This window comes from Charadrius vociferus, unplaced genomic scaffold (assembly GCF_000708025.1).
Source record: "Charadrius vociferus isolate BGI_N301 unplaced genomic scaffold, ASM70802v2 scaffold896, whole genome shotgun sequence".
In the NCBI taxonomy this organism is placed as follows: Eukaryota; Metazoa; Chordata; class Aves; order Charadriiformes; family Charadriidae; genus Charadrius; species Charadrius vociferus.
The window spans coordinates 278,296-289,650 of NW_009648959.1; the positions used below are offsets into that span (position 1 = coordinate 278,296).

The 11,355-nt window shown below is 45.1% G+C and overlaps 1 protein-coding gene across 1 annotated transcript in view; it reads left to right on the forward strand.

Annotated features, from left to right (window-relative positions):
• The window catches only part of THAP9 (THAP domain containing 9), a 6,905-nt gene extending 2,129 nt beyond the window's left edge, over positions 1 to 4,776 (forward strand). The window contains exons 2-5 of the mRNA XM_009887559.1: positions 9 to 150; positions 922 to 1,053; positions 2,593 to 3,873; positions 4,670 to 4,776. Of these exons, the coding sequence (XP_009885861.1) occupies positions 9 to 150; positions 922 to 1,053; positions 2,593 to 3,873; positions 4,670 to 4,776 (1,662 nt within the window). The remainder of the gene's footprint in view (positions 1 to 8; positions 151 to 921; positions 1,054 to 2,592; positions 3,874 to 4,669) is intronic.
• The last annotated feature ends 6,579 nt before the right edge of the window (positions 4,777 to 11,355 follow it).

Here is an 11,355-nt window from a genome sequence, read left to right on the forward strand (position 1 = left end):
CGCCGGAGACCCCGCAGCAGCAGCTCCCTGTGGCCGGGAGATGCACCCCGCCGCACCGGCGCAGAACGGTGGCGAACATCCTTCGGGAGCTGGTGGAGAAGCAGCAGCTTTCTGAGGAAACCCTGAGTTTGCTGCAGGCCCAGTTTTCAGGTACTGCTGGGGGCGTTTGCTAAGGCAGAGTGCTTCAGGGTCTGTACTCCCTTCCCAGTTTTATGTATGTGTTTGACTTTATGGTATCAGTAATCCCCGATCGTTGGACTCCTACGTCCAATGCTATAGCACAAAGGCTTTGCAATTTGTAGGTCTGGAATGCAACAAGCAATCCTGCAAAGAATTAAAATCTCCCGGAAAAAAAATTCAATTATTCAAGGTTGGCTACAGTGCTCAGGTCAGGCCTGTAACCAAGGCTGTAAAATCAAATCATGCCACTATTTAGCTGACAGATGGCTCAAGAACAGAGTGTATTTAACTATGAAAATGTTGTCTTTTGTGCTGTCCAGAAGTGAGCTCTGTTAACAGTTATAATATAACTGAAGAAGCGATTTCAAATTGCAGTGAACCATAAATTAATGACTTATCTCCCATTATGTCAATTTTTTAGCAGCACCCACATGTAAAACAGTCTTTACTCAAAACTGTGGAATGACATTAGATAGGAAAAATGAGGAAAGACGTGTTAGGGACTTGGCCTCAGACAGTGTGGTAGGGCATGCACTCCCTGGCCACTGCCTGTCCCTAGGAAGAGGTGATGCACAGTGATAGTATTGCTGAACTGTACACACCAGACTTCAGGACTGAGTGGTTCCAGAGGATGCCCTGTTGCCCTGTATTCTGCAATGTGTTTGTATTATGCATCCCTCTGTGAAGTTATCAGCTATTTATTTGCTTCACTAAAGCTGACCTCTTGGTTTTTTTAAGCAGATTTGCCTTGTGAGTTGCACAGCTGGAGGCAGATGGCAGAATACTCTCCAGAAATGAGGCAGTTTGCTTGTATCCTCCACCTCTACCATACTAAAGCCTATGATTATCTACGGAAGATTTTTCCTCTCCCTCATCCTTACAGCCTGACAAAGCAAGTTTTCTTTCATTCATTCATTCATTCATTCATAATGTATTTCCAGGTACTCATGTAGAAATAGATGTAACAGATCTGTCCTGAAAACATTTAGTGGTAGTAGTTTTTCCCTGCTTTGTTGTAGTAACAGAAGCAGAGTGGGAAACAAGTGCCAAGAAATATTGATATCCCTCATCGCAGAGAGCTGGTGTGTGTTCATGTATGTGGGTCACAGCACGAGAATAACACATTCCTCACATTAGCAATTTTAGAGTAAGTATGGAGTTTGCTAAGTATTCCCAGACAAGTAGCAGTGTGAAAAAAAGCTACATTTCAGGGCCTCAGCTGCTATAGGGTTTATGTGTTTTACTGTTCACTGGGGAGGAAGGATGAATACAAAAAAGCAAAGATGCTTTACCACATTGGCACATGCTTTTGTCCTGTGATGTGCAGTGTAGACTTGTGAGAGGGGAGGGATGAGCCAAATAGTGGAAGGAAGGGCAAATATGAGTAATGTCATCTAAAAAGAAGCAGTAGGAGACAGTGTTAAGGCAGCACCTGCAGTGCTCCACCAACAGCCAAAACTGAGTGAGAAGAGATGGGCAGGAAAAAGTGGCAGTAGAGTAAAACAAAACCGATAGGACTATATATGGAAAACTTTGGGACTGTTTCCTGGAAAAGGGAGAAGTCGAGAAGGGACCATGAGAAAGTGAAGGATTGCATACAGCAGTTAGACTAGAGCTTTGGTTTTTCTCACCTTGCCCCACAAGGACTGGGAAGTTAGTTAATATTGACAACTGTCTGTTTCAAAGTTATAGAAGGGCGATATTTCTGTATCACATAACTCAGTTGTGTAACCTGTTGCAAGTGGTTATGCAGGCTCAGAATTTACTACCTGGGGTGCTATCAGACCCATTAACAAGGAGTGAAGTTGTAACACCACACAAAACAAAAGCTGAAGAAACTCTCCCCCTACAGTGTTTTCAGTCTCAAACTCCTGTAGTGCAGTTGGAGGATGCCCAACAGGTACACGCATCGTCCATGCCAACCTTGAGGGGGTTTCACAGCTTCCTCCAAAGAATCTGCTCGAAGGGGCACCAGGAGGTAGTGGATGGAAAGTGCAGAGAGGAGAGTAGCATTCCACATGCGTTGCCTAGGCTTTCACATCTTTCAGACTGGATTAAGATGTACAGTGTGGAGAAAGCCAGTTTGGAAGGAGAGCGGTCTGGTGTTGATGTCCCTTTGCATAGCCTGATTTGCAGTTCTGTGTTTGGTTTAATGTTTTTCTTTTGTGTTCTCCTGATCTATACATTGGACAGGCAGGAACATGCTTTGTTACTTCCCTTCATGGTCAGTACTTTTGCTTGGCTTCCCATCACTAGGGTGTGAGAAAAGAAACTCAGAATACGCATTAAGAAAGGTAGGGCTGCTTGCTTTATACTCTGTGTCTTAGCCTGCTCTATAGCTCCATCATGTCCTAAGTGGCAAAAGGTTCTGATTGGTGCTTCAGTTTTCTCAGAATCACATCTCTTAATCACATCCTTCCTTTTTTTCCAGTTGGCTGTCTAATAATGAAGCTGCTGCAGGCTTCAGCAGCAACATTTTTCTCCGCCTTCAGGAAAAGGTGGAGAGAGGGGAACAGGCCTACCTCTACTGTGCTCTGATGGTACAGGACATGTCCCTGCAGAAGCAGCAGGAGTGGGACCCAGAGACCCAGCGCCTGACAGGCTTTGTTGACTTGGGAGCAGGAGTCCTTGACGCTGATGAAGCTCCGCTGGCCTCAGAAGTGATAATCCTCATGGCAGTCGGCATCTCAAGTCCCTGGACAGCTCCACTTGGCTACTTCTTTGTGAACAGCACAACTGGCCACTTACTTGCTCAGCTGCTTCGTCAGACCATTAATAAGCTGAACAATATTGGCATCACAGTGCTGGCTGTGACATCAGGTGCCACTGCTCGCAGTGCTGAGACCGCCAGAGCTCTGGGGATCAGGATAGATCCTGAAAGGATTCAGTGCACTTTCCAGCATCCACCTGGCTCTGCTCACAGCATCGTGTACTTCTTTGACATTTGCCATGCACTCCAACTGATAAGGAATGCTCTGCAGTGCTTCCAGAAGATAGAGTGGCTCAGTGACACCATGCAGTGGCAGCATGTGGTGGAGCTGGCAGCTTTGCAGGAGCAGAGGGTATTAGAGCCATGCAGTCCCAAGTCAGGTAGATCTGGGAGTGAGGAGAATTACTACCTGAAGGTCAACCTTGCTACCCTGTTGTTCAGCGAGGCTGTTGCTGATGCGCTCGAACACCTCCAGAAGCTGGGCCTGGTCTCATTCCAGAACTGCAGTTGTACTGTCAAGTTTGTGCGTTTGATGAGCCGTCTGTGTGATGTATTTCATGGCAGAGCTCCCTATAGAAGGAAATTGCTAGCTGGAAATTACACCAAAATAAGCCACGTCTTTAATGAGGCCAAGAGCTGCTTTGTCACCTTAACGGACTCCATGGGGAGACACATTATTAAGAGTAAACGCAAACTAGGATTTATGAGTTTCTTGGTCAATGCAGAAAGCCTCAAGTGGCTTTACACCAACTATGTGTGTCCAGAAGGCAGTCCTTCTCACCTCCTGACCTACGCCTTCAGCCTCGACCCACTGGAGATGTTTCTTAGGGCTCTCCAGCAAGCCTGTGGCAGCAGCGGGAGCCCCACCTGCACTGTGTTTCAGGCTGCTTATCACAAACTGCTGGCCAGCTGCAGCCTGGCACCAGGCTCACCACACAGTGGTGGCTCAGACAATACAAGCTCTTTGGACATATCCCTGTCTGGTAGGAGGGATCTAACCCTTGGCAGTGTTCGTGCTCAGTATAACCCAGCTCATCAGAGGACATTGGCAACAAAGCACCCCTGTTGTGCAGGCCTTCTTTTGCATGGCTCTGCACTGAGTAACGCGCTGACAGACCTATCACTGCATGCACGGAGTGTCACCTGCACTGCAGGCTTCGTTGCTGAGCAATTAGCATCCACCTTGCAATGTGAGGCTTGTCTTGCTTCTCTCTTTGAGTCAGATGAGAGCAGGCTAAGATGTGGGTCGGTGCTCTACATAAAAAAGTTAGGTGGAGTGAGTCTGCCCTCGGCAAGTGTGTATCACATAACAAACATTTCTGAACAAGTTCTAAACCGGTATGGCAAAGTAGGAGATGGCAACAAAAACACCAAGGTATGGCATTTGTCTCTAGAACAGAAAGTGTTCCAGGAGCTTCTGGGAGAAAGTCCCCTTTTCCCCACCCTCACAAACCATTTATTTGATGGGGAGTTGTGTGTCAACAATCACTACACAATCTTAGTAAAGCAAATAACACGAAATTACTTAAACATCAGAACTAACCATGCCAAACACCTGAACTTGAAATACCATTGTGGAAGGCACAGATTGAAGAAACTAAAGGGAAAACATTTGTTTCCATCACCGCTGGGTAGCTGTCAGTCAAGCCAAAGCCACATGGGGTCATGAGTACTCATTGCTGTTCCAAGGATGGCTGTCCCCTATAGAGGCTCAGTGATGGCCCAATCTAGGCAACACATGTGAGGAAGTGATGTAGTGTCTTCCCATGATTTTGCCAGCAAAACTGGTGTTGATAAGCAGTGATGTGTTGGGCCACTGCAAACCATCTGATCAGAATTTGGCTGACCAAAGCAAGGAAGTTTATCTGATCCTGTGTTTCATCTAGCGATCCTGTGTTTCATCTAGCAATCCTGCAAAGAAGCCACATATTTCATTACATTAGTGTGGCAGGTCAGAATGAGCAATGGTTGTTCAAGATGCCTGGGAAAATGGTAGGCGATACTGCAGAGTGTCCCCTGGAGGCGCTGGGTGGCTTAGTGCTGCGAGTGCTCTTGCTAGGAGAAAACTGATGCATCTTCCATGCGGGTGGGGGAGGTTACGTGTGCTGGCAATTTGATTTCACCAAAGCAGATCTGCTTTAAAAAAGCTGGAGGCAAGAAAGCTTGCCAAGCTTTTACTTAAAAAGGAAAATAAAGACATGAAAAGAAAATGGCACTCAAGTTGCACACAAGCTCTAATCTCCACTCCTACCTGTCTCATCAAATGGCTAAACAAGGTTTTTAAGTCTAGATCCCCTGGAGGGGGAACTACAATATCAAACTGCACCCCTAAAGCCCCATGTTTTACAAGTGAATCATAGAATGGTTTGGGTTGGAAGGGACCTTTAAAAGTCATCTAGTCCAGCTTCCACTGTAATGAGTAGGAACATCTTCAACAAGATCAGGTTGCTCAGAGCCCCATCCAACCTGACCTTGAATGTTTCCAGGGATGAGGCATCTACCACCTCTGTGGGCAACCTCTTCCAGTGTTTCACCACCCTCATTGTAAAAAACGTCTTCCTTATATCTAGTCAAAATCTTCCCTCTTTTGGCTTAAAGCCATTATCCCTTGTCCTATCACAACAGGCCCCGCTAAAAAGTTAGTCCCCATCTTTTCTGTAGGCCCCTTTAAGTACTGAAAGGCTGTAATATGGTCTCCCTGGAGCCTTCTCTTCCCCAGGCTGAACAAACCCAACTCTCTCAGCCTGTCCTTATAGGAGAGGTGCTCCAGCCCTCTGATCATTTTTGTGGCACTCCTCTGGACCTGCTGCAATAGGTCCATGTCTTCCTATGCTGAAGGGTCCAGAGCTGGATGCAGTACTCCAGGTGGGGTCTCACCAGAGCCGAGTAGAGGGGCAGAATCACCTCCCTTGACCTGCTGGCCATGCTTCTTTTGATGCGGCGCAGGATGTGGTTCACCTTCTGGGCTGTGAGTGCACGTTGTTGGTCACGTACAGCTTTTCATCCACCAGTACCCCCAAGCCCTCCTCGGCAGGGCTAATCTCAATCCCTTCATCCCCCAGCCAGAACCCTGCAACTTGGCCTTGTTGAACCTCATGAGGTTCACACAAGCCCACTTCTCGAGATTGTCCAGGTCCCTCTGGATGGCATCCTGTCCCTCAGGCATGTCAACTGCATCACTCAGCTTGGTGTCATCTGCAAATTTGCTAAGGGTGCACTCAATCCCACTGTCTATGTCATGGATGAAGATATTAAACAGTACCTCAGTACGGACTCCTGATGGACACCACTTGTCACTGATCTCCATCTGGACACTGGAGCCGTTGACTACTACCCTCTGGATGCAACCATCCAACCAATTGCAACAACCAATTCCTCTTCCACAAAATAGTCCACCCATCAAATCCATACCTCTCCAATTTAGAGAGAAGGATGTTGTGGGGGACTGTGTCAAAGGCCAGAGGTCCAGACAGATGACGTCCACTGTTGTAGGTCACTGCATCACAGAATGCCACTAGGTTGGTCAGACAGGACTTGGTGAAGCCATGCTGGCTGTCTCAAATCACCTCCTAATTTTCCATGTGCCTTAGCATAGCTTCTAGGAAGATCTGTTCCATCATCTTCCCTGGCACAGGGGTGAGGCTGACAGGTCAGTAGTTCCCACGATCCTCCTGTCTACCATTTTTAAAAATGGGTGCAAACATTTCCCTTTTTCTTGTCCCCGGGGTCTTCACCTGACTGCCATGACTTTGCAATTATCATGGAGAGTGGCTTGGCAACTACATCAGCTCAGTTACTTTTGAGTTGCATGTTGGAGATGGGATGAAAAATAGTGTCCCAAGGCAATATTCAAGGTGCCATTCTGCTTACCAGTGACTTAACAAAACTGTCCCTGGTCAGTTTGGGTTCTTCCTCCTCCTCTTAGTCCTACTCATGGCAGGAGCAGAGCTGCTGCACTCAATTCCTGAAGCTCTGCTTTGAAAGCAGCTGCACCACAGAACTTTGTGTGTTCTCTGCTGGGAGTAGCAAACCAAAACCTCTGTAGACTTTCTTCCCCGTCCAGTTACCTATGCAAAAAGCCATGTTGAAGCCATAACTGCCATAGAGCCATTCCAGCTACAAGAGATTCCGCAGGAAACAATTTCCCTCCCATATATAGGTGATTTTTGGGACAACTGGCAAAATGCTGCTGAAGTCCCAGTGGTAGATTGGTTGCACTCACATAATGTTGTAACATTTTCATTGCCTAAACCTCCAGCCCCAACATGAGCCGAGCTGCAGGAAACAGGCACTTCCTCACTGTGCATTTTTTTCAGCTAGACATAAGCTTGCTGCCACTTCCTGTTTACATCTGAGCGAGCTTGTCTTGCTCGATTCATACTGAGCCTCCTCCTGAACAAGAAGCTCTTGCATGAAGATGCACATGACCTCCTGACAGCTGGTGTGAAATTGTGAACATGGCAGGCGTGCTGCACCCAGGGGTCCCCCATCTCTGAATTTCTCATGTGTTTTGTGCAGTCGCTGCCGATTGGTGAACTGAGTCAGTGACTGCTGCACAGATTGGCTGATGTTGGGCTCTGTGCATTCCTATCGCTGACCTGCCTGTCCCCGTGACCACCACAGTTCACACATCCTTTTGTAATTCACTGAAATATTGATGACAGAGGTTTCCAAGAGATTAAGGAAGTTTTACAGGGCTTGGTAGGGTGACATTTGAGTAAAAGCACATTATTAGAAAAACCTGCAGCAGTTATCTAATAAACAAAGCTATCCAATATGACAAGAAAGCTTGACAGTTGTTATAGGAACCCCATAACAATGGCCATTATTTTCCAGAAATACAGACCTGCTGTTGCCCACAACAGATACTGCTGGCTATAGTCACACCGCAGCAACTGTCAGGTTTCAGTGAAATTTTTCAGCATTCGTAACTCTACAATTGTGACCAAGTGATTTTCTGCACCACTTGTTTTCCCACAGTGTCTTTTGGACACTGCTTTCTCTTCCCAGCAACTACTTGCTCAGATGTTCACCATCTCTCTCTGAAACACCCTCACTCTTGCTAGCACAATGCCCTCCATGAGGTCCAAACACACCCCTAAGTCACTTTAAGCACCTCTTTCCTTCTCTACGGTCCTCTACTGCAGCCTAAGTTAAGTGAGCCTTCTCTCACAGCAGCTGGTGTGCTCGGGGGGAAAAGCTCAGTCCAGTAATGTTTCATTCATTCAGCATCCTAACAACACTCCTAAGACTCCCTGAGCATTGATTGTATACTACCTTTACCAAACTGCTAAAAAAAGCTGAACCTAGATATTGGATGCACAACAATAAAACCAGGTTTTACTTGGTTTCTTTGCAGAAACAAACAGCTCTCTTAACGGACTTGTATTCCTTAATGCAACTGAGTAATATAGCTTTGCAAGAGGTACTCACAAACCTCCTCCTTAAGAGAGACATTAAAAGACACAAATGCTGCAAGAAAGCAGTGCATTGTGTCCTGCTAACAGGCAGTCTAAGGCTCTCGATAGGCTTTGGCTCAATGTTTTGCCTGGGATCCTCTATGAGCTCTATGTAGCACCCTGCTGTCTTCAGGGGTGCTGCAGAATGGCCTTGCACGTCTTTCTGCTCAGTCCGAGTCTGACTGTTGTCCATCCAGGGCACATGAAAAAACTATGCTTTCTCATTAAAGAGTTTAAAAGAAATTATCACATGGGCTCAACTATCTGGTGCTGGCTTGGCTGACACATTTTGGCCTTTCATGAACTGTGCCACAATGTGCCATGAATTACTAGGCTATGCCAGTAATCAAGGTTCATCTCTGGTAGGATTCAATCTCATACTGAAAATCCTAGCCAGTACTTGCATCAGGAGCGGGTCTAGTGTTCACAGATTTATTTTGATATTTCAGTGAAAATCTTCTGTACATATTTGCCAGTGCTGAAGGAAAGGAGTGCAAAAAAAAATCGTATTTACAGAATAGTATAAATGTTTATTTTTCTTTGTGATTTATCTGACTGTTTTATTTGTACAATATAGAAAAGTGTATTCTTTGAATAGGTCTAGTAAATATAAATTTAATTTTTCTACTTTTGGATGTAAACAGAACTAGAAAATGAACCCTTGCCCCATTCCCAATTATTTTTGGGTAACTGGATGAACTTGACTGTAAATCTTGTCTAGCAGTTTGATGCAAATGGCTAAGGAAGTACAAAAACCAATTCACAGATTCTACACCAGGGAGAGGGGAGATAGGAATCCAAGCTTAATATTTGAGAAAGCTTGTTCAAAACAAAATAGCAGAACTAAGAGCATTTGATTGCAGCTTCAAAGTCTTTACAAGCAAAATATTCTCAAGCAATGCCATCATACATAATTACAACTGTAATCTAAATTTCACAAGTGTTTTTGCACACTGTATATAAATACACATCACAAAGGTGCAATTTAGAGTAAGACACGGAATATATACAAAATTAACATGGATTGAAGTCTAAACAAAAGAAGACATATTGCAATCTGTTTGAAAAATAACGTAACTAGGTATTACTTTATTCACTTACACTAATTTACATTTATACAAATCTTACTGGACATATTATATTAGGTCACTAGAAGTAAACTTAATATCCGCACTATCTACATGTAAAGGTACTGCACTGATTTTTTAGTAAATCCAAGTCCTAATTATGAAAAAAATAGTATTTACTTACATGAGAGGTGGATTCCCTTTTCAGAGATTTGCACAAATATAATTGCTATTTTTGCTCAGGGAGATGTTAATGGCAAACAGGGCTCTTCAGACAGCCTCTGGCAGATAAAACCTTGTCTGCACCGGCCACTCAACGGGCTGGCCACTGCTGCTGGTTGCCTCCTAGGCCCTTCGTGTCCCCGAGGCATTTGGAGGAGGCATCAGAGAAAGGTCAAGGAGAAAGGGCCTTCTGCTCAGTGCACAGGACTGTGGGGTGAAGACAGGAGTGGAGGCATCCTCCCATCCTATTGCCATCACGCATGTAGGCACTTAGCTCTGCTGCTGGTTTGCCTAGCCCCTACCTTTCCCCAGCCTGGCCCTGCTAGAAAACCTGGAAGAAGAGCTCTGCTGCATTTCTCTGTATTTCCAGTTTTACACAAGGAATACAAAATCCTTTTTGGAAAAACCTAGCTAGTTCAGGCTGCAGTGAGACAGGTAATAAAAAAGCCTGTGATTAAACATGGTTATTGATGTTCATGGTGGATAAGTATCCTACCAGGTTAATTTTGAAAATGTGTTCTGCTATCAAGAATGTGATCTGAGATTGCCCATAACAAATACTGAAAAAATCCCCTTTCCTAGTCTGTACGCAGCTATAGTTGATTCCCCCTGCCTCCCCGCTTTGTGTAAAAGGATCTGTGCATGTTTTGGTAGCAATCCTGATTCTGTGCTAGCATCCTCTCTGATCACCGTTCTCACAGTCATTCTAAACAACACTAAAAAAACCACAACTTACACCAAATAAATTGTCAGCATACAGGGAAGCAACATCCTGAAGACCCACAACCAGGCTGAACATGATCCCTACCTGCGTTTGCAAGTCGATTCGGATGCAGATTGTCTCGAGTCCTCATTAAGACCACTGCGGTTCCACCATCTCGCACGACCTCAGCTTCTCAGACTTAAACACCTCTCCAGGGTTACACCTCGATTCTAGAAAACCCAACGGACTGCACAGCCCTACCTCCAGTGAGGGATTTAGGCTACTGCAGACCTCTGAAAAAACAAGCTTCTCCTAAGCAACAGCATCCATCTACTGCACACTTAGGTAACACTGTACACTTAGGTAATGCTGTACACTGGGCAGCAGACAGTCCAGCATTGTGGCACAGCTGCTGTTCCTCACTTCTGAGAACAGGCCACTGTCTTAGCCTTCAAGTTCCAGCTTAAGAAACATCTGAGCGCTCAGCCACATTCCTATCAAAAAAATTCCCCATAAATTCTGTTCACTTCTAAACTTCTTGGGCCCTGCTCCAGTGAGATTCTCTACCACTTGTCCAACGCTAAATCTGTAAGCAACACCTCTGTATTATTGCCTGTGTGTTTCACAGTGCTCCTTGCACTAAAGGAACATGCTGTGTCAGGTCCTAAGTACTACCTTCCGTTTAGATGCTCATTTTTACACACTTCTTTTCAGAACTATTTTGCATTGCTGATACCTCCTTATTATGGGCCTGTCCCCAAAAGCATCACTTAGCTGTTGACATCACCTGTGTTTTCCTGTATGCACAAAGTGATGCAACTCCATACACTGTAAATAATATATATTATAATAATTTATATATGCCCTTCAGGCAATTATTCTGGGGGAAAAGGGAGAATACATCTAATTTTTAAGAAAACCAAGGTAAAAGCTGTACATCAGGAAGAAGAATTGACCTTTAGGCATTGTCTTAAGTAAAAGAGGATTTAGCTAAGATTTAAAAGGCTCTACATT